General features: G+C 59.5%; 1 protein-coding gene across 8 annotated transcripts; it reads right to left on the bottom strand.

The window, feature by feature from the left end:
- Positions 1 to 6,281: 6,281 nt before the first annotated feature.
- Positions 6,282 to 21,860, bottom strand: NDOR1 (NADPH dependent diflavin oxidoreductase 1). 8 transcript variants are annotated; one of them, XR_005931348.1, is made up of 17 exons: positions 21,806 to 21,856; positions 21,504 to 21,563; positions 20,633 to 20,764; positions 20,104 to 20,181; positions 19,606 to 19,703; positions 18,702 to 18,800; positions 17,924 to 18,025; positions 17,207 to 17,413; positions 16,735 to 16,856; positions 15,480 to 15,700; positions 15,009 to 15,116; positions 14,178 to 14,292; positions 13,037 to 13,183; positions 12,266 to 12,384; positions 11,151 to 11,353; positions 9,529 to 9,623; positions 6,282 to 6,488 (listed from the first exon to the last, which is right to left on the bottom strand). XR_005931348.1 is itself a non-coding variant. In XM_030000345.1 (17 exons), exons 3-17 carry the CDS (start codon positions 20,762 to 20,764, stop codon positions 6,344 to 6,346), a joined length of 1,914 nt encoding a protein of 637 aa, XP_029856205.1. In that variant the 5' UTR covers positions 21,504 to 21,563; positions 21,817 to 21,860; the 3' UTR covers positions 6,282 to 6,343. The 8 variants fall into 8 exon arrangements, 6 of the variants coding, with proteins under 6 accessions (XP_029856205.1, XP_029856204.1, XP_029856212.1 ...); XM_030000345.1 differs by lacking the exon at positions 11,151 to 11,353 and adding an exon at positions 12,492 to 12,589 and having other exon boundaries at positions 12,266 to 12,412; positions 21,817 to 21,860; XM_030000344.1 differs by lacking the exon at positions 11,151 to 11,353 and adding an exon at positions 12,492 to 12,589 and having other exon boundaries at positions 12,266 to 12,412.
- Between the last annotated feature and the right edge of the window lie 8 nt (positions 21,861 to 21,868).

The following is a 21,868-nucleotide window of genomic DNA, read 5'->3' as shown; positions in this document are numbered from 1 at the left end:
TGCTGAGCTCAGAAGTTTTCTTGGGGTTAAATCCAGGCAAGGGCTGCCCGCAGGCATGGGTACCCGTTCCCGCTCACTCCCCGGCTCCATATTCAAGGCCGGATTCTGGTGCAGGAGCTGCTCCCAGCACCTCACTGCTTTCGTGCCGTCCCCCTGGCTGCTGTCCCTCCAGCCTCACTCTCATGGGTGCAGGATGGGGACAGTGCTGGCACGTCCCCAGCGTGGGGGCTGAATGGGGAAGGGGAGATGCTGCTGCTGGTCATGTTGCAAAAGTGGTGGGGATGCCTCTGACCAGAGCTGGATGGGGTCCCTGAGCCTGACCCCAACCCTTGCCTGCCCAGGCAGGTGAGACCGGGCACACTCAGTGCATGCCCGAGGCTGGCTGTGCTGCCGATGTCCTCACTGCCACCTGTGCATGGCTGGGGACCTGGGTGGGGACACGCCAGGCTTCAGGGGGAGAAGCCAGGAGAGAGATACGGCCCCGCAGAGCCCCGAGTGGGCACGTCCCTGCGGGGATGGGGCAGCCACATCACCGGTCTGGGGACATCACGTCACCCTCCAGGTGCCAGCAGCTGGGAGATGCAATGAAGAATTTGGGGTGCAATGGGGTGTTGGGGGCTTGTGGGAGGGGACAGGAAGGGCTGTGAAGGGGGTGGGGGGAGATGGGCTGGATTTGGGGGGCTGTGCTGGAGTCCATGGTGGGGGAGAGAGGGGTTGGGGGGCTGCAATGGGGTAATGGGGTGCAGCAAAGGAGAGCTGGGGGGCTGGTGAGAAAGGGCAGGAGGGTTGCACGGGAGTGTGCACGGAGGGGCTGCAAGGGCTGTAGGAGGGTGCTGGGAGCTGCAGTGGGGTGTGCACAGGGAGACAGAGTGCATATGGCTGCGGGGGGGGGGGGGGGCTTAGTGGGGGTGCAAGGGATCTGAGGGGGGGGGAGGGGCTTTGGGGAGGGCTGTGCCAGGGGATGGTGCCCTGCAGTCGGAGCCCTGCCGCAGCCTCCCGTGGCTCTCAGCTCGCCGCCCCCAGCCCCAGCTTGCCGTGCTGCGGCACACTCGCCGTGCCGCTCGCCGCTATCTCGGCGTGCTAAATATAACCGAGTCCTTGCGAGCGGACATTGCAGCCAGGCTCTCACAGGCCAGCCCTGTCTGCACGCCGGGGCAGCACCAGGCTCTGCATCACCCCTGGGATCAGTCCCGCACTGCAGCCCCCCCAGGGACCCCATCCCCAGCGGGGGGATTTAGGTGCCCTTCTCCAGCTTTTAGCACCCAGAGGTGCCGGCAGCCCAGCAAGGGGAGCATGGACGTGCTGGAGGGTTCCTCGTGCCCCGTTGTGTCTCCGTGGGGACAGCTCTGGCCTGGTTTGCCCAAAAGCCCGTTATATCCCCCCACGTAATGTAGAGCAGAGACACGTGCCAGGCCTCCCACATGGTGATAGGGTCCCCCCAGGGGTCTGAGCCTCCCCCTTCCTGCAGGCCCCATCTAGCTGAAAATGGCCCCGGCCAGGACCGAGCTGGCACTTGTCCTGACGGAGCTGCTCCACTTGGTATAAATAAATATTCCTTGGTGCGACGGGTGCCGGGGGGGGACACACCTGCCTCTGCCTCCCGGCCTGACCTGTTTTGGGGTGCCCTGCTCCTACCGCTGCCTCTCGCGCCTCGGCACTTCACCGGAGCAACACACGGCAGCACAGATGCTGAGGGCAGCCTGAGTGCCCCAGCAAAGCCCACGGCCCAATCTCTGCCCCCATGGGCACAAGGGCACAGGTTTCCTGCAGGGCTGGGCAGGCAGGGTAGCGTTCGCTCACTCCCCACTGACCTGGCTCTCTTTGCAGGAGGAAGGGGAAGGGGGTGGGTGGGTGGTGGTACTCCGCGGTCCCCCCCAGCAGCAGCCCTGGGGAGGTGCCCGTGGCACGTTTCCGGGGGAGAAGGGCAAAGCCAGGACAAACACGCGGCTGGCTGCACAACCCTGGCATGGCCAGGCAGGAGGGACAGGGCACGGCGGTGTCAGCCAGCCCCTCGGCAGGGACGGGCAGGGTGGGGATGGAGAGAGGTGACAGCGCAGGGGGGCGATTTGGCATGGGGTCTGCATAGAGCTTTAGCGGGGCTCCGAGGGGAGGCTGGCAGCGATAAATAAGGAGCAGCACATCCCAGGCTGCAAAGATGGGTGCCAGGACCGTGGGAGACTGACCCCCCCGATGGGATCTTGGGAGGATCGTGGGGGTCTGACACCTCCCTGCCACCCACCACCAGCCCAAAGGTGGCTGAAAGCCTGGAGCTGTCCCCGTCCGTCCCCTTCCCCTGGGGGTACAGGTGTCCCCGGTAAGCAGCTGCCAGCCCCGTGCTCTGCAGTGTGTCGGGGAGCAAGGGTGCAGAGGAGCTGCGCCATGGCCCAGGCATTGCCTGGCTGGGACACAGCCCCCGCACGAGGCCGGCTGCCAAGAAGCAGAGCCCACATCCTGCTCACCACTGAGATATTCCTGCCGGCCGCAGCTGGCCTAGCTCCCCGGCAGCCGTGGGCAGGTCCCACGTGAGCACAGCCGCGCTCACTGCGGGCTCCTCCACCTATGGTGCCCAGCTGGAGCTCTGGCAGACAGAGCCATGTTTGCTCTCTTATCTCCATGCAGGGCAAGGCATGAGCACGGGCTGGCACCGCTCGGCTGGGGCTGCGAGGTGCCGCGGTGGGGGTAGGCACCCTCTTGCAGGGTGGCTGGGGACCACCGGCTGTCCCTGTCCCCTCTTGGTGTCACCGCTGGGCCCCAGGGGGACTTGCTCAGCCCAGACCAAGCACTGAACTCAGCTGGACATGGCCGTGGTACTATTGTAAGTTGTATTTTCAGTCCATGCTGGTGAACCCCCGTCCATCTGTCCCAGGCGCGGGCAGCGCAGCCCACGGCACAGCCCTGCTCTGCCCGCAGAGCCCCTCCAGTTCCTGGCCCCGTGCCAGGGATGTGTCCCCGGTGCAGGAAGGGTTCCCACTCCATCTGCCCCTCCACTGCTGCAGTCATGTGTCACCTGGTGCCCAGTGGGATGCAGGCGATGCCCAGCTCCAGGGTCACCTCCCTCAGCTGCCCACTCCAGCTCCTCTGCTGCCTCAACCGCTCTGGGCTCACTGGCAGCGCCAGGGTATCCCAGGCACCTGGGTTCACAGGCTTGCTCCCAGGCTGGCATCACGACCCAGCATCAGCCCCAGGGGCAAAGTGGGAGCAGGGCTCCTCTCCCCATGCATAGCCCAGCCTGGAGGCACAAACTCAGCGCTATTTATCGAGGATGAGGAAGAGCAGCACCATCAGGACGATGGGAAGGAAGATAAGGAGCAGACTGAGCATCTCAGCTGCCAGCAGCAGCGCCAGCACCAGGAGGTAGCAGCAGCGGCAGCGATGCTCCAGCTGCCCCAGCCTGCGGATGAGGCAGGGTGGGTAGCGGATGCAGGGCAGGCACCCGAACATGCGGCTGGTGTGGAAGCGCACCTGGAAGCGATGCTCGAGGGCGCCGACGAGGCCCGGACGCCGGGGCGGCAGGGCAGGGGGCCGTGGGGTAGCCAGGGCGCTGGGGGAGCCAGGCTGGGTGTGCAGCAGGAGCAGCTCCTCTTGCAGTTTGCAGATCTCCCACTCCAGCATGGGTGTCTTCTGGCGGCAGATGGGGCAGCGCACGCGGCCGAACTCGGCGCTGGCGGCTGTGTCCATGATGGCGCGCAGGCAGGCGCGGCACAGCACATGGTTGCAGTTGAGCAGGGCCGGTTTGTGCCGCTGGTTGTCGTAAGGCTCCGTGCAGATGGGGCACTCGTCCTCGCTGCCCGCCGGCACGTGGCATGGCTCTGCCGCCGCCGCCGCCGCCACCTCGTCATTTGACATCTCCTCTTCCTCACCGGAGAGGCTGAGGATGGAGCTGGAGGCACTTTCCAGGCTGGACGACCCCCTCTGCGGCACTGGGCTCTCTCCACAGGGCAAGATGGGGCTGGTGGCAGCGGCAGCAGGAGGGTCCTGCCCCACAGGCAGGGAGGCACCGTGGGCAGGCAGCTCGTCATGCCCCGGCAGGAGTGGCTCAGTTGTGTCCTCCGCCGGCGGCGGGTTCCAGCAGCCCCAGGCAGTGGCGGCCGCCTCTCCGCAGAGCCGGGGCGGCTCCCTGGGGCCCCCCGACTCCACAGTCTCGCTCTCGCCCTGCTGCCTGGCACAGCCCTCCCCGCCGGCTGCCTGCACCGGCTGGGGGCCAGGCTCTGCCTCCTCGCCCGCTGCTGGCTCCATGGGGGTGGCTGCTCCACAGCCGCCCTCCTCACCCACCACCCCCTGAGTCCCCTCGCGGCTGGGTGCGGGACGTGGGTGCTGCTCCAGGGCAGGAGGTGGCCTTCAGCACGTTCGCCAGAAGGCGTCCACACAGAGTCCCGTCATCCCTCCGGCACAGTCTGGGACCCCCTCCCAGGCCAATGGGTCAGGAGCCCCCAAAGCGGGGCGCATCCCCATCACCCTCACCGATAGGCCACCCCAAGAGGGGCATCGCCGTGAGCATCCAACAGCCACTTCTTCCTCTTCCTCCTCCTCCTCCTCTTCCTCCTCCCCAACAGCAACGTAGAACTGACCCGCCACGGTCCAGAGGAGAGGACAACGAGCAGGGCGCTGCCAGGCACTGCCTGCTGTGCCGGCAAGGGGTGCAGGCGTGGCAGGCACCCGTGCAGGCAGCTGCTGCCTCCCGTGGGCCAGGCAGGGCTGGGGCCGAGCCTGGCTCTAACCAGTCTGGTTTGTCAGCTTCTGGAAGTGGCTCAAATGCAGGCAGCCCGGGGCAGGCAGCCATGCCCGCGCCAATCAGCTCCCGCGGGAGCCGGGGAGGAGCTGGGCCCACGGCCGCCTCTTCTCCTCACCCAGCAAAAATGGAGCCACCTCTGCAGCCAGCGCTCCCCACACCGCTGCCCGTGGGGCATGTCAGCATGGGCCCTGCGCTGCCCCAGTACAGCCCCCCAGCTCAGACCCCAGTATAGTGCACCAATATGCATCCTGTACTGCCCCAGTACAGTCCCCCCCACCCAGATCACCCCTGTCCCCCAGGTTGGTCCCTGTGCTGGGCCACCTTGCCTTGCCGTGCCCACTAAGCAGCTTGCAGGGCTTCGAAGGAAGAATGCAGCCTGGATAGTGCCCCATGCGAGGAGACAGTGTCGCCAGCGTGATGACTGCCATGCAGCAGCGCTGCACTGGCCCCCCAGCTGTGCCCAGGGCATGGGGACACCCAGCCCAGCCAGGTTCTGTAAGTGCAACAGCTCCTTGCAGCAAGGCAGCGCTGGCAAAGCAGTAGGGTGGGGAGACCTGAAAAGCACCCCTTTTCCACTCACTGCAGTGCCGTAGCTCAAGCAATGCCCCGGAGCACCACTCACCCGTGCAGGACCCCATGATCCGGCGCGTGGGAGGGTGGCTGGGTCACAGGCGTGGTGTGGCACCGCTGTCCCTTCCTGCTCCCAGGGACTGTCCCCAGCTGATTCATGCTCTGGGCCCTAATTGCTATTTACACAGTGGCATCAAGTTCGCTGAACTGGAGGAGGAAGGTAGTGGCACTGGCCCCACTGGGACACTGGCAGGGCCAGGAGGGTACACAGCCCCGAGGCTGCCACAGAAGGGCTGGAGTCTGCTGGCTTGCCTGGCCCTGGCTGGAAGCGGCTCCCAAGATGGGGTGGAGAAGAAGTCCAGCAGAGCAGGCGCTCAGGGAACAGGATAATTCATTGGGAACAGGCACTCAGAGACCTCAGACTTCAGCATCAAGCAGGCTCAGGAAGATGAACTGGCAGCAGAGACAGAGGGATCGAAGCTTCCTCCTGCACCCACCCCCACTGGCCTCAGCCATCGGAGACAGGGGGAACAGGTCTGTCAAGGCAGCCTTCTGCAGCAAGCACTGCTGCCGCTGACTAATGCCAGGGTGGAGAGACTCCCATGCAACAGCTCACTTCCTCTAGGTCTTACCACAAACAACGGCCGCTGCCAACGCCGTAGCTCTAGCAATGCCCACGGGTGCACACCCAGCATGGGGACCCCAGGAGCTGGAGCATGCGGGACAGCAGCTTGGTCCCACACAGGAGTCAGCCAGCAGCATCCCACCACAGAGACTTCTCGCCTCCACTCCAGTGGGGTGGGGGCATGGCGAGCCAGGCTTTACCCACGCCAAACCCACACCACCAGGAGACAGGTTCCCCCTGCCCGCTGTGGCCCTGCTGCCATCAGGGAAGGGCTGGTTGGGTAAATCCACTCCCTTCACCAGGCCCCTGTTCTGGCTGGGATAATCTCAGCCCAAGGATGATGCCAGAGGTGGATCGTTTTGCTGGCTCCTTTATTCAGGCAGAGTTTGCAGGGAAGGCAGAGGCAGGGAGCCAGCTTACGACCAGGTTTCAGACTGGAAGCGCTGGGACCGTTCCAGGGCTATTAAATGCTCCTCTGCTTCGGAGGGTGACAGGCCACCTTCCAGCTGCAACACCAACTGCAGGGCTTCGGCCACCGCCGCTGGCATCTGCTTGGCATTCCTGGAAGAGAGAGCAGGCAGTGCAATGGAGAGTGAGCAGGAAAACTGGGAGCATATCTGCAGCCCCAGTGCTCTGACAAGGCAGCCCATCAGCAGGGCAGCGGTCCCTGCAGCCGAACCCACCACCCCCAGCACACACCACAGGCTGCCACTGCACTAGGGCAGTGGGAACCTGCCTCACCCTGCAACACAAGCTGCCTGGCACTGAATAAATGAGAGGCTTCAAGAGGCAGCTCGTACCACTCCCTAGAGAGTAGGCCGTTATCCACGCAGGGCTTTTCAGCGCTGGCATTTGCAGGCAAAGACGTGGCCATGGTACCCAGTCCCCAGCAAAGGAGCATCACAGCTCAGTAGCCTTAACTCTGGCCCCCATATTGCTCCATTTCCCATCACCCTCATTAGAGGGACACAGGGAATATGCACAAGTCATAATTTATCTGCAGGAGGGCAGGAAACTGTCCTTTCATCTTGGGAAACATTCAATGTAAAACATGTCTGATCCTGAGCTAGGTAAGATGACTGCTGCGAAGGAGCAGCTGCTTCCGTCCATCCGCTGCCTCCTTTCAAGAAATCTGAAATGATTGTTTTGATGGCAACATTTGTAACCAAAGCCAGTTCAAACCTCAAAATAAGAGAAATGGTGAGGAAGACATGAGCTCCTGTGTAGAAAATACCCGAATAGGATTCAACACTTGCAAGCACAATTATTTCTTATGGGAAATAAGAAGTTCAGACTTTTTCCTGGAGAGAGTTTCATTTGATGAACTGACTGTGCGACAAAAAAACATCTAATAAAAAATTTCCCAGGCTGCTCCAATTGGCATGAGCATCTGGCGATGTCCTTGCTGTTTCCCAAGAACAAGGCAGAATTCTGACTTGCGTTTGAAGCTGATTAACATCCCAAAATACACAGAAAGGAGGTCTTCTTTTTTTGGAAGAGTCATATTGTTTCTGAGTCAGGCACTGATATGCAAGTGCAAGATAATGTAGCTGGGCTGGTGATGGAAAACATGTCAAATATCTATTTTTTTGCAGAAAGAGAGAGACATTTTCGACCTTTTTGTCCCAGGTGAGATAAGCTGGGCACAATCACAGAGAAGATACAGCTCTGGCTCCCCAGACCCTGCCCCAGTCAGCAAGGTCCCAGGAAGACAGACACCATGCTACATGGCCCAGGGCTGCTGCTCAGGGACACACACCCCAGGATTCACTTTCCCCATCTTTCTCCTAGTGTGGCTGAAACTGAATACTATTTTTAGGGGAAAAAAAGGCCATTTTCAGGCTAGCCCACCTGCACCTTCCTGTTTGGCACCCTACTGGCAGTTCAGAGTCTGCAGGCCAAGGAGGGGCACTGTGATCCCGGGTGTCTTTACACGTGGTGTGGGCTGTTCAGGAGGGGTGAGAAAGTGCCCACTGCACACAGGACAGTTGCCACTTGTACAAGCAGGATGAGGCTCTCAGACCCCACCTGCCTGATCGGGGCTGAGGGCTACCCCATGCCAAGGACGAAGACCCCAGTGAGATGGGTCTCGGAGCACCCCCAATGTCCAAAACACCATCCTTACGGCCACTGAAAAATCCTGCAATGGGGAGAGCTGTGCAAGCCTTGCTCTTTCCAAGACACTGATCCTTTTTTGGTAGCCCCCAGGGTGTCTCCATCAGCACCAGAAAGCAGTAAAGAGGACGGAAGAAAAAGAGGACAGAGCCATCCAAGACACCATGCCCAATGGTCACCCAACAGCTGCCAATGGTCTCAGCATTTGGGCTGTGGACAGCGGCACAGCCCCAAGTCCCAAGTGCAACTTTATGGAGGAGAGCAAACCTGAACCCCAGATCTATGGGTAGGAATGACCAGTTTGGAGTAAGGGCCCCAGGAAGCCCTGTGACATGGTGAGGCAGGCCAGACCAGGCAGCAGCACTGGTGTAGCAGTGAACGACAGAGCGGTGGGCGGCCTGGCCTCTGCTTCCTGGACAGTAAACAAAAATCTCCTTCTCCCAGGAATGCAGCGAGGCCAGTCTCACCCTGCAGGGCACTGGGGAAGTTCCTGCTCTCATGAGGGACAGGCAAGAAAGAGCCTCCTGCAATTGCTGCTTGTGTCGACAGCAAGGGACAGGTTTGCACAGTGCTTTCCAGGTCACGGAATGCACGACAAACACCATCGCCAGCCTCTCATCAGCTCAAGGAGCGCAAAGCATTTCACAATACTCACCCCGGGCAGCGGGTGAGCAGCCTCCTCCCTGCCGTACCGGCAGTGACTAGGGCAGGCAGGTTAAGCGCTTTGCCCAGGAAAAGAGCCACAGAGCTAGGAACGGAGCTACAGATGCTCTGCCTCCAAAGGCCAGACCCCACTTTTTGGCGAACAGTTTAAGATTTCCAACCAGCCCAAGGTAACCAGCTGGTGAACGACTGCGCTGTCAAAGAAGGCAGGCTGCGGTGCAACATGGCCTGTCCCTACCCCAGGAAGGCAGTTTTGGGTGCAAAGAGCCAGCCAGGATGTGCGGAGGGTCCCAAAAGCTGTTGCTCATGAGACCCAGCACTGGTGGAGCTGGTGCTTTAAAAGCCTCCTGTCCACCTGAGCAGCCACAGGAACCGCACAAGCCTTTTTGTCCAGTTTCACCAAGTCCCGCTGGAGGAGAGGGGTGTGAAGAGGCCGGGGCTATCCTGTGTATGGATTTGCCGTGGGTCAGAGGCCAGGCAGCCCGCTGGCAGGTGATGCTGGTAACGGGCGCTGGCAGTTGAAGGGATGGGCACACGGGGTCGGCTGGAGCAGCTTTACCAGGGTTCCAGCTCTGCCCCTCTTAACTGGAGTGCAGAGTAGGTGAGAAATGGCCTTCTCGGCCCAGGGCTTGCGGAACATGACATACAGAGAGGAGGAATGAGCTGGTCCCTCTGCAGCAGTCACTGCAGCCCCTAGAGACCTGCCAGGATGCATGGTGTGCTCAGTCTGGAGGCTGAACCAAGGAAAAGCCTCCAGCGAGGTGGAGAAGCAGTGACGTGCAGTTCCGCTGCCCCAGTCCCTGCACAGTGACCTCTCACTCACCCAGCCAGGTAGATGTGAGCGTTCCTGCTGTTCAGCAGCTCCCACACCAGCCTTTGGTTCTCCTGGATGCGGTGCTGAACATAAACCTTCTCCTCCTGCAGGGAAACACAGTGCTGAGCCTGCCAGCCCTGGCAGCAGCCCCAGCCCCAACTCCAGCATGCCTGCCCGGCCCCTGGGGACTGTTCTCAGTGGCTGCTTACAAGAGCTCAGGGCAGCACAGTCCCCCAGAGCAGGGAGCACTGGGAGAAGGAGTTGGATCCACTATAGCACAGGGAAGGGGATCCCCACACCTGATGTCAGTGCACTAGGATGGGTTGGTGGGAGATGGGTTCAGCAGCAGGAGCTTTGGTGGAGAACACGCCCCAGGTAGGCCCAAAAATCCTTGCTGCCCCCTGCCTCCCTCCAGCTCTGGTGAACAGCCAGGGCTACGAGCTGGGGAGTCCTTGCGAGGGCTCCCCTCCTGCCTCTCCCAGCATGGGCAGAGGAGGCTCTGTGCCCCTCCCCATACCAAGGTTGCTGCAGAGACCCTTGCCCGCACCCCTGGATGGTGGTCCCAGCCCTGTCACCTGCTGGAGACATGAAACAGCTTGGAAGGGCAGAAAGCTTGGAGGGATAGCCTCGGTCCCACTCCCTCCCCCTCCGCCATGCTTAGGGACTGGATAGAACTGGGTTTTGGCACAATATAGCCCAACCCAGGAGAGTTCCCAAAGGGTTAATCCACAAGACTTCACACATCCAAGCAACAGCCTACGGCCCTGGCTTCTGCCCAAGAGGAACACCATTGCCAACGTGCCTGAATTCACTGCTGGCCCAGACGGCTCCTCCGTGACAAAGGTGACACTGTGATGGAGGCCAAGCCCTCTGCCGCGTGTCCCACCACACCAGGCTCCGCACAGCAGCGAGCTGAGCCGCAGGCGCAGCCTCCTCCCCACGTCCTCCTCCCTCCCACCCAGCCCCAAAAGCAACAAGGCTCTTGCTGCGTCTCAGGCTCCCTGCATGCTGCAGTCTGGAGGTGTGCGTGGGAACAACCCCAAGCAGCAACCAGCCCCGGCTGTCACAAGAGCTGGTTGCCGTGTGGTCAGCAGGTCCCACGCAGCTCCACTGGTTGCATTGCGCTGGAGAGTCAGGTCACCCAAAGGCACAGCTCCACTGCTCCGACCCAGCTGCTGGCAACGCAGGAGGTAAGCAAGCCCATCACAAGCACCAACACAGCCAGCCAGTAGCTCAGCTTCAGCACATTAACATTAATCAGCTAAGTGCTGACAGAGGCTCTGCTGACGAGGCTGGGGCTCCGAGGGGGTCATTTAAGGACCTGCAGCTACCTAGAAACCAGAGCACCCCAGTGACAAACTCAGGTCACGATGTCTCAAGCTAAACCCCAGGGCATCCTGCTGAGAATTAGCAACAGCCACATTAGGCTGGGATCAGTCTGCACCACAGGGCAGACATGGTGTGATAGAAGGTCACTACAAAGGGGACCTTACAGAGAAGAGGGAAATCCTGCTCAGCTATGGAGCATCCCAGCTCCTGCCAAGCTCTTTGAAAACAAACTTTTTGATGAGTTAACAGCTGTGGCACCTCCTAGAGCCACAGGTACAATGGCCTAATGTGGCACATCTTACCTGGCTGTGCTCTTGCTTGCCTCCCTGCAAGGACTCGGTGGCAGAAGACCCTCATGACAAACTGCTTTGCCCCATGGAGCAGGCAAAGCAGGGAGGCTGGGAGGCACACTCCGATGTGAGTCCCATCCCTCCAGAGTCTGTGAGGGCAGGAGGAGACTCTGGGGCCACTCTCCAGATTTGGGGAACAGCAGGTGCCCCCTTCACTGTGTAAGCCACCAGAAAAAAAGCAGACCGGTCATCCAACAAACATCTGCAGTGCTGCTCCTGTCCATCAAACACTTGGAAAGCCTTCACAGAGGCATTCAACTCATGCCTTACAAGCGACTGGATAAAAGATGCTGGCTTCATGTCAACGCATGCACAAAGCCAGGAGAAAAGGACTCGTGCAGCTGAGCTACCTAGAAATACCCATTCTCACTGACCCTTTTTATCAGATCTCTCTGTTTCAAAGGCAGGCTGAGCCTTCAGTGCCATCAAGGGACAGGGCAAAGCAGTGAAACAGAGTCCCAGCTCACGGAGCCCCTCCAGCAATGTAAAAAGCTGTGCAGCCCAGAGAGGGGCTGAGAGTTGCCCATCAAAGACGCTGCCTAGGAAATAAGGGAGCCAAGTGAGGGGCTGAGTTGCGGGGGTGCTCATACCTCCAGGGAGCTTTCTCCTGTGCAGCTGAGGCTTGGGGAGAGATGGCATGGAGGCCAAGATCCTCAGCTTCAGCCAGTGATCAGAGGGATGTGGTGGGGAAGGTGGCACTCAACCAAGACACGCCCGGTGACACCCCCCCCCGCCCCTGAGAGGCTCAGGAGCCTTTTATCACTGACGTGGTCCAGCCAAACAAAGCTGGCTAACCCCTTATCTGCTCGGGCGCTCACCAGCCCCGTACCAGCAACCTTTCCAGCTCACCTCAGCCAGACACATCCCAGCTGGGCAGTGGCACTGCAATGCTAGTGGGGATCCTGGCCAGGACCGAGGAGGTGTGGGGAAAGAGAAGTGACCACTGTGTCACCCCATCAGGCCCTTTGCAGGCCATGCCAACAGGACAGGGGCCAGAAACACTGGCAGAGTCCCATCAGGGCTGCCTAAGATGCTTCTGTATCCACCCTCCCCCTCTGGGAACTAACCTGGTCCCTGGAGAAGGCAGTGAAGAGTGTCAGGAAGCCCTTTGTCACCAGCTCTTCCCACTCCGCCTGGCAGTAGAAGTCCTTGGATTTCTGGCGGCAGCCAAAGAACAAGCAGTTCCCTGCAGAGAGCAGACCACAAGGGCTGTGCTGGGTGGACCAAATGCCCTGCAAGTGCTGGGGACTGTTGGTGCCCATGGGACCTGTGGCAGAGCCCCAAGACTCTCACCTCTCTACTGCGCCTGGCTGACAGCCCTGGCCTGGAAGAGCCAGGACCCACGTGAGCGTGAAGCCAAGTGACCTGTGGCAACGAGAGGCCTCTGTGTGCTGGAAAAGCAGGAGGTGGGGGGCAGGTAGGTCAAGAAGAGCCCCTGAGGGCTGCCAGTTCCCCTCCACCACCTCAGCTTCCTGCCGAGACCCACAGCTGAGCCAGGGGAATGAGGATGGGCCAAGGGCAGGGGCACGACTCCTTGTGCAGCCGAAGACAAGTTCAACAACCCATCTCCACTTACAGAGAGCCAAGAAAAAGCCTCTGCAGAGCCCTGCCCCGACCCAAGGAGCAGCCTTGCAGCACATCCTGTGAATAACCACACAGGCTGCATACACCAGGCTCTGATCCTTACCTGTGCGAGCCCAGCTTGCTCCCACTCAAACACAGCAAAGCCTGGGCCTGTCCAAACCCCCCAGAGCCCCCAGTCCCTCCTTCCCGTATGCTGAACACAGACCTGTCTGCAGCAAGGGACATCCAGAGTCCCTCCCAGGACCACTCCTCACCTCTACGTCCTTGTGCTACCCGCTCCTGTATCGCTGCTCGGAAAGGTGCCACCCCTGTGCCAGGGCCAATCATGATCACAGGGGTGTCAGGGTCAGCTGGGAACTTCATTCCTCCTTTCTTTACCCAGAGAGGTACCCGGAAATCACCTGCAAAAAAACCCAGACCAACTACCATCACCCCACCACCACGGCATCTGTGACACCCTGCAGAGGGTGAGCTGGGCATCCAGCTCTCCCAGGATGCTCTGAAGATGAGCACAGCACCTGGCTTAGCACCACCCCAGCACCATGGCACCCCTGGTGCCATGGGCACACTATGTGTGTATGAAAAATGCTTCAGCTGTCTCAGCAAGCACCTGAGCAATCCTCAGAGCAAGGCAACAGCCCCACAGCACATGGGCTGCGGGACAGCTTCCTCCTCACACAGCTGATACCAGGGAAGACAGCAGTGGAGGCAAGCAGAGATCTCAACCTGGCTGTCGTGTAAGGGAGGGCCAAAGTTGCCTCCTCTGGGAGCCAGAATAGGGGTGAAGATCCCCATCTAGGTACTCTGAGAAGACCCAGTCTTGCCCTGAAGTCATACAGAGCAATTCTCTACCATCCTGCAGCAGGGAGACTCTGTGAGCTTGTCACTTTTGCTTGGGGACCCAGCTGGATGGGTTTTGTGGTTAGGGCAGATAAGCAGCACACACAGGCTTCACAGGACAGGATGGATGTGCTCAAAGGAAGGACCATCCTTCCCAGAGCTGGTGCTACGGGTCTGGAGGTATCCAGCAGTCAGAGCACTACCAGCTCCATGATGCCAGCAGCAGCCCACTGTGAGACAGTGGGGCATGCTGGTGCTGGGAGCAGGAGGGTTGAGCAGCTGGGAGACAACCAGGAGCTCAGGGTGCTCAGGGCAAGCTGGAGGAGCACACCATGCTCTGAAGAGGATGGGAGCAGTGAGAAAGGACAGCTACTGTGAGTTCAGCCCGTCTGGCCAAGCCAGTGTGCTCCAGCTCCCCGTGGTGGTGCTGCTCCACCCAGGGTCCAGGCAGTCCACCACGTGGCCAGCACACACATAGCTCCACCACAGTCCCGTGGGATCAGTGCTGTGTGCTGTGGCAAGCACACAGGGTCCTCACAGAATCCAAGCAATTACCTTGCTCTGGGTTGAGAGAAGCCAACCAGGTAGAACAGAGACCACGGCGGGGTTTACTGAGCTGTGTCTTGTACCGCACTACTGCCATGAGGATCTGGATCCGATCAGGGTGAGCCTGTGTCCAGACAGGAGCCATGAGAAACAAGAAGACACCCAGCAAGGCTCTGCAGGAAGACCCCAGTGCCTTCTCCAGGGACAAAGCCTGTGCCAGCTCCTGCCAGGGCATCTGCAACACTCATCCTAGCCTGAAACCACCGCTCAGATACAGAAGGGAGCACACCCTTGCCCAAAATCTTTCCACTGGGGAAGGGGGTTTTCCCAGAGAAGCACTGCTGCAGGAATGCTCTGCACAGCTGACAATGGCAACAGAGACTGTCCAGCCCAAGAGGACCCCACTGAGGGCAAATGCCACCCGTGCTTGGGCTGACATCTGCCAAGCCACCTGGGTCAGGTCCCACTGCCACCTCCCGGCAGCAGCAGGAAGCAGCACTCCCCCTCCCATGGCCACACCACCCAGGGAAGCTCCCAGCCTCTGTGGCCGCTCCCGGGGACAAGGACACCAGACCTCTGCAGTGCACTGGGCCAGCCCCAGCACCTACAGGGCTGCAGGAGGGTAAGCATCCTAATCCAGAGGCTGGCACAGCCCTGGGGTTTCCATCCAGCATGTCGGGCAGACGCAGGCTCACAGTGGAGTGGGTGTTCAGGTGGGATGTGGGTGCTCAGAGGGTCTGGAAATAGTCTGCAGCGTGCATAGCGGCAACAGTCAGCCCTGGCCCTGCCAGACCCTCAGCTCAGAGCCTGACACAAGGCTGAAAAGGGCTGAGCTCTTACCAGCATGGAGGAGGCGATGGAGAAGGCGCGGGGTCTGATGCGAGGGATGAGGTCCAGCAGGTATTCAGGTGGAATGGCACATGTAGTGTGGGGGAAATCCCAGAGGGCCTGCGAAGACAAGGTGAGGTGAGACCTGGTACACGCCAGAAGGCAGCCTGCCTGCTTCTCAGGGCATCAGAGGCTGTTCCACACTGCTGTGCCACGCTGCCCTCAACCAAAGGCACCGCACCGGGTACCTCTGAGCACCAACTGCCCTGACCCACTGCCTTCCCCTCACCCCCAGGCTGCGGCACAGAGCCCAGAAGGATTTGGAGCAGGTCTTAACCACCAGTGGAAATCCAAGGACACTTCAGAAAGTGGGTGAAGTAGATTAAATTCCTCAGCCAAGAAATTATGGCTGATCATCTGCCTGGATGCTTTGTGACATGGCACAGCCCTCAGAGCAGGTTTGCCATGCTCCCTCAGCCCTACCTCGAGAGTGGTCCTGCGGGGCCGGTTGCAGTAGCTGTACAGCTCTTCCTGGCCCTGCGCAGAGCTGAACTCCTGTAGCTTCTCCCGCTCCAGCTCATTCGTAGAGAAGTAAGACAAGAGCTCGAAAAAGGAGCGCCGTGGCACACAGGAGATGTCCAGGTAGTGGGTGACCAGGTGCCGGATGGTGCAGGGCTGTGGCAAGAGGGCAGGGAGGGATGCATCTGCAAGGCAAGGCAGAGGGGAGAGCTCAGGGCCTGCACCGGGGCCAGATACCCGAGCACCACCTACCTGCTGCCCCCGCAGCTCTGGCACTCCCCAGGCGCCCAAACAAGGGCAGCCCTGCTGCCTGCAGGCACCCACACGTTGCATGAACGTGCTTGTAGAGCTGACTTTAGTTACTGCCACCACTGCTCCTCCCATGGGCCCCCACTCCCTCCTGCTCTCCACAGCTTGTTTTTCAAGCCCACACGTTTGCAACAGAGAAAGCCAGTGGTGTTGAGCTGTCCCTTACTTTATGCAAGTGTTTTAGGGCAATGCCTTACCCATGGGTCCCACCTTGTCTGCACACAATGCAGTGGAAATAACCAGTGGTGTCATATGTGTCAGGCCTGTCCTTGTCTCCTACTTCTCTCCCAGGGGGGTGAGGAGTAGCCTGAATTTCTCGGGTTTGCCAGCCAGGCAAAAATCCCAGCACTGACAGACACGCAAAAGATAGAGGGGCAAGGGACACTCAGGGGACAGGAGAGAAAACTCTCCCGGTACCATGCAGACTGCAAAGCCACCAAGGGTTCCGAAGGGCCTCCAAGGGGTTTCTCTAGTTGTTGGTGCTGGTTTGTGGCTGCAGAAGCACCTGCAGTAAGGTCTCCAGTGAGCAGGCAGAGTGAGGAGACCTGCATGCCCCAGGCAAGGAAGCACAGGCTTCCCGACTTGGGCCTTGGGCTGGGGAGGCTGCGGGATCCTCCACACTCTGTGCCGGGGGCTGCAAAGACACAAGGCACGGCTGCAGCCTGGACACTGCTGGATTCCTCCCATGAGTCACACTGGCCCTAATGTGGGATCCACACGCGCATAGCGCTGGGAAGGAAGGAGAGCCCCCATACTGAGAGACAGGCAGATGTCCTGTATCCATCAGCCACTCCCAACTCCCTATTAACCAGGTGTACAGCAAAGGAAAAGCAGAGCTCCAGGCTGGGCCAGAGCTCAGGGGGCTGCCCTGTCCCAGCAGGGAGGGACAGGAGTAGCGGGCAGGACCTACCAGGCTCCGTGGGCTTCAACACAAAGCATCTGTCTGGATCCAGGTGCAGGAGCTGGCAGAACTGCTGCACATCTTCAGGGCAGTTCTGGGGCTGGATCATCACCACATCCCCAGCACTGAACCTGTGGATGCAGTGGGACCTGCTGAGCACAGATACAGGGCAGGCCTGCAGGCACAGCACCACCAGCCTGACCAGCACCCGCACCAGGGTAGAAGCCACAACTCAGCGAAATTTCCAGTGTCACTAACGCTGTGCTCTGTAACCTGACAAGGCAAAGAGAGCTGGTCCACAGACAGGACCCATGCGGCTATATGCCCCTGACTTTGTCATGGAGGACGACAGTGCAACAGAGACCACGTCCACAAGGCTGCACCTCAGATATTACTGAAGAAGGGGAGTGGAAGAGGAAGGCAGGCTACAGGACACCCGATCCCACACAGCAAAGTTTGGGGGAGTCAGGAAAATGCTCACATGATCCCCGAGCCTGTGACATCGAATTCGATGAGCCGGACATCCTGGAAATGGGATTCTGCCGTGACCCGTTGATTGGACACCACCCGGGCAGCAAAGGGATGCAGCTCAGAGGGAACAGCTCTAGGTGCTATTGGCTGGAGCAGGCCATCATTGGGGTACGGGGAGTCCTCAGCCAGGTAGTGCAGGGTGTATTTGGGGGGCGGGCTGTGGGGAGGAGAGCAATGCAGTGCAGTTACCTCCATGCCACAGTTCCTCTGCTGCTGTAGTGCTAGAGGCTGGAGGCATGGAGAGGCTTGAAGTCTCCCACTGTATCCACCACCCATCATCCCTGTCCCCTGGAGCTGGCTTGTGGTAAGAGAACGCAATGCAGACTGCCAGAAGGAGATTCCAAAGGCTGCAGAGCAGGCAGAGGGAGGATGGCTGTGCACACATGCTTGGCAGGTCTGCCAAGGGCAGAGGCACATCAGGACAGCAAGATGGGCAGAACCCTGCCACGACAGCTGACACACACACCCAGGGGACAAGGGGACACCCCATCCAAAGAGAGATAGGCCACCGGTGGCCAAAGTCCAAGGGATACTTGGGACACCAGAAGCTGTGTGGGGAGGCTTCCTGGTCAAAGCAGGGCATATCTCCACCCCAGAGAACAGCCAAGGAAGCATGGCATTTCACACCAGCCAGCTCCAGCAGTCCCTGCCTACCCTCTGCACTTACCGTACATCTGGACTGATGATCTCAAGGCCAGGAGGAAGAGGATACAAGGCAAGGATCTTGTCCCATAAGGCCAGGAGCCATGGATCTACCACTGCATCTGGCCTGCAAGCAGGAAATTCAGGCTGCAGCAGTGCAGCAGCATCCCTTCAGGCTCAAGGGCTGCTACCCCTGCACCCAGACAATGCTGGGCTGCCCCTGGGCAACCACCTCTGCTCCCCTCTCGCTGCACAGTTGCTCCATGCCATTCCCTTCCAGCTTCAGGTCTAGAAACATCTCAGCCACTCTAAGCACTCACTCGCTCTCTGGGGCCCAATCACTGATGTCTGAACAGAATCACCAACCCCCCCGAGCACAACTGGTGGCAGTCACCGACTCCCCGAGCCACACACAGCCTCTGCCCTGTGCGAGAACAGCAGCACAGCTCAGGCTGCTGTAATGCCTGCAGGTACGCAGGTGTGTGACACAGCCATCCCCCGGTCTGAACAGGACTGGGGCAGAACCAGGAGACATTGGCACATGCTGGGGGTTGTGGGACATCCTGGAGAAGCAAGTGACCCAGGTCCTGGCACAGGAGAGTTATGAGCAGAGAGCACATTCACAGAGAGCAGGAGGAGGCTGCTGACCATGTCTGGGGTGCAGGAGCAGACCCCAGGTGGGAGCAGTGCACTGCTGTCCCCAAGGCTGGAGTAAAGCATACACAGCCCTGCCGTCAGCCCAAGGACAAAACTGTAGTGCACCCCAGGGCTCCCCCCCCGCTACCCCTCCACTGGGCTCTTACCCTAAGTCATGCTGGTCGTCTCCCAACGCCACTGGCAGCAGAGGGTTGCCCCCAAGCTGTAGCACCCGTTTGTGCAGCTTCTTCGCAACAAAATTAAACCTGAGCAGAGAATAGTCGCAGCTGCAGAGGGCAGGGCTCCTCCAGCAGGACAGCGGGCGCTGGCTACATGAGCCAGCACACACTGCCAGGGCTATGCCAGAGCAGCACAGAGGCAGGTCCAGCCACAGCCAGCACGCAGGACCTGGCCCCGTGCCCTGCCCAGCCTATGCCTCCATCCTGGGGCAGCTTGGAGAACCAGCTGGCTCCCACTTACTGGGCCACACAGCTCCCAGAAGCGACTTGGGGAGGTCCAGCTTCCCTTCAGGGCAGCTTGTGCCGCAGGCAGAGAAACACTTCCTTCCCTCTAGCCCCTCACTGCCCCACGGAGCTCAGGCACACTCCCATCCCTCCCATCACAGCTTTTTCAGGCACATGGGAACAATCTTTTGGGAGAGAACTGGGACCAATGGGGCTGGCTGCCACTTAAAACTCTGTTTCATGTCTCCTGTTCGCTTGGTCCACTGAAATTGCTGTGGCACAGGCCTTCCTGCAATTCAGAGAACTGAATGGCTGTAATAACTGACTGAAAAATGATGACTGACACACTGCAGCAAAGCATCTGCTTGAAGAGGCTGGGAGGAAAGAAATGGGCAGAAGCCCAGTTCCTGGAGATCATGAGGGACATGGGCTGGTGGGCAAGCATTTTTAAGGCTGGTGGGAATTACATTTCGTCTGAGCTGCTGCTCTAGAGTCAGGCTCTGTCTTCCCTTACCGCCTTCATTCTCCAGCCACTCTGGTCTTGCCTGCAGCCAGAGCTGTGAGGAGCAGTTGTCACAGGAAGGCAAGGAGCCACAGAGCTGCTTACTTGGGATAGGAGGAGTCACCAAGGCCCAGCACAGCATAGTCCAGCTGGCAGAGGGAACCAGGCGGTAGGTTCTTCCGGAACAGAAACCGCCAGAACATCTACAAAAGGACACAGCCGGGGAGTCACGCTGCTGCCAAGAAAGCCTTCCCTGCCTGCCTGTCCCTAGCACCCTGCTCGTCCACCCACCGGGTCCCTCCTGCTCTCCGCTGAGTCCCAACAAAGTGGGGAGCACGGCCTTATGCAGAGGTGACCCCTGAAAGTAGCCACCACTGCTACCTGCCACGAGGACGATGCTCTCTCAGCTGTTAAGCTGCTGAAACCTCACCAGCTCCCTGCCCATGTCCCATCAGTAACGTGAGATGTGACTGGTGCTGCTCCAAAGCCCCCCCCCTCCAAAAATAACCGTTGCTCAAGCTGTAAAGTAGAACTATGGATTGAAAAGAAATCCAGTCACTGGACCAGGAATATAAGAAGAACATGGACAGGAGCGTGTCCTACCTTCATGTTGTCAGGTGGGTCACCCTGGCCAGTGGTTGCACAGACAAATATCACCAACAGCTCATTGATGAGGTTGGCCTGCGGGCACAAACATGGAAAAGCACATTCAGGTCAGCAACCTACAAAAGCTGTCCCGACATCGCTGTTAACATCCCATCCCATTCATGAACAGACCATGCTCGGAATAAAACCCACAGCCTCACGTGGCACGACCTTCTCTGCAGGCACTGCAGCACCTGCTGCCCACACGCTGCCTGTAGCATCGGCTCCTTGGTGCTCCTCATCTTGCAGGGTACAGCTGAGCACCTGTCACCTAACAAAGACTCTATCCTAAGAGTCACTGCTCAGTTTTCACACCTCTTCAGCTGAGTCAAGCACAAGCTGCCCTCAGGAAGGGCACAGAGCCAGGGTCTGGTGAAATACAGCAAGTCACAGCAAGGGTGGAAGATGCCTGAGCCCGAGAAATGGGGTTGGTGGAGATGGAGCAAGACCAGAAGTGCCTAGAGCACCCCTCTGCATCATCACTCACCACGTCATAGCTGTCCAGCGCCTCCACTCTGCACTGAAAGTGGCGTCGCTTGGCTTCTCTGCCAATTCTCTCAGCTGTGTCTTGAGCTGTCCCAGTTTGGCTGCCGAAAAGAACAAGGAGTTTCCGTTCCATCTGCAAGAGACAAAACAAGAGGAATCACCAGGAGGCAAGGGGAGGTGTGGGGAGGCACAGCCAGACCTGCTCTGGCCTGGGCGTCACAATGACACCCACCCAGGCTTTAAAGGAGTGCTGGTGGCTGTGTCTTCAGGTGACGTTTGCGGGGTTGATACTGCAAACAGCAGGCACAGGGAGGGCTGATTAGTTTGGAGACAGCAGCAGGACTCAAGGCTCCCGGTCTCTCTTTCCATCCATGGGCAGTGCTGAAGGAGTGACACCCCCTTCGCTGCAGTGTCCCCATCCACAGAAGCAGCAGTGACACTACTGGGCTCCTTGTCCCCACTGCTAGGACAAAGGGAGGGGGCTGGCTTGGGAGTCCAAAATCCAGGGACAGCAATCCACATTTGGGCTCATTTTAACTGTCCTCATCACCGCAGCCTCAGTGCACCCCTGGGATCAGCTGTTCCCCATTTCTAGTTTGAACATTTCTGTCTGCCCTGCAAATCCCCACCTGAGGGGGCTGGAGGAGACCTCGGGAGCTCAGCGACAGAGAAAAGCGTGACCAGACACACACTGCCCTCAGCTGTGCTCTCTGAAGCAGCAAAGACCCTGAGTACTACCAGCAATCGCAGCCCACAGGGAATCCAACCCAGACGGATGCCCGAGCTGCAAACCACCGGCGTCCCCACGGGCAGCACATGCTGCTTCCAGAATAACTAAAAAGAAAAAATCCTAAGGAGGGTACATTACTGGCCTCGTTACAGATGAACTCCTCCAGAGAGGGGCTGCAGCATCACAGGATTTCCCCCTTGCCCTGAGGAAAAAAAAAAAAGGGGTTGGTTGGTTTTGGTTTGGTTTTTTTTTTTTTCCCCCAGTGGGAGCACTCTGGGACACGCATCAGGACGGTCGGTCCCTGTGCAAGGCCTCGCTTCCCTCACAGCCCCCGGGGAAGGGGAGGCAGGACCCCCCCCCCAAAACCCGCCTTGGGGTCTCTCTGGGTGCACCCGCCCTTTGGCAAGAGGGAGCCGGGGGCTCCGGCCCCCGCCTCAAACCCACCGTGCCCTCACCGTACACCATCCCCGCCCCGCTGCTTCCGCTTACATCTCCAGCTAGCACCGC

Source organism: Aquila chrysaetos, chromosome 24 (assembly GCF_900496995.4).
Source record: "Aquila chrysaetos chrysaetos chromosome 24, bAquChr1.4, whole genome shotgun sequence".
Taxonomy (NCBI): domain Eukaryota; kingdom Metazoa; phylum Chordata; class Aves; order Accipitriformes; family Accipitridae; genus Aquila; species Aquila chrysaetos.
Note: the sequence above shows the minus strand (reverse complement) of the source record. Positions and strands in the feature narration are given on the sequence as shown.

What these genes read in the sequence shown, in the direction of transcription:
- NDOR1 (XM_030000345.1), bottom strand. Translation starts at nt 20,764, where the DNA reads ATGGAACGGAAACTCCTTGTTCTTTTCGGCAGCCAAACTGGGACAGCT. An exon ending in CCCGCAGGACCACTCTCGAG is followed by an intron (nt 15,117 to 15,479) that starts GTAGGGCTGAGG and finishes TTGTCTTCGCAG; the next exon opens with GCCCTCTGGGATTTCCCCCA. An exon ending in GGTAGCACAAGGACGTAGAG is followed by an intron (nt 12,590 to 13,036) that starts GTGAGGAGTGGT and finishes CTGCTTTTCCAG; the next exon opens with CACACAGAGGCCTCTCGTTG.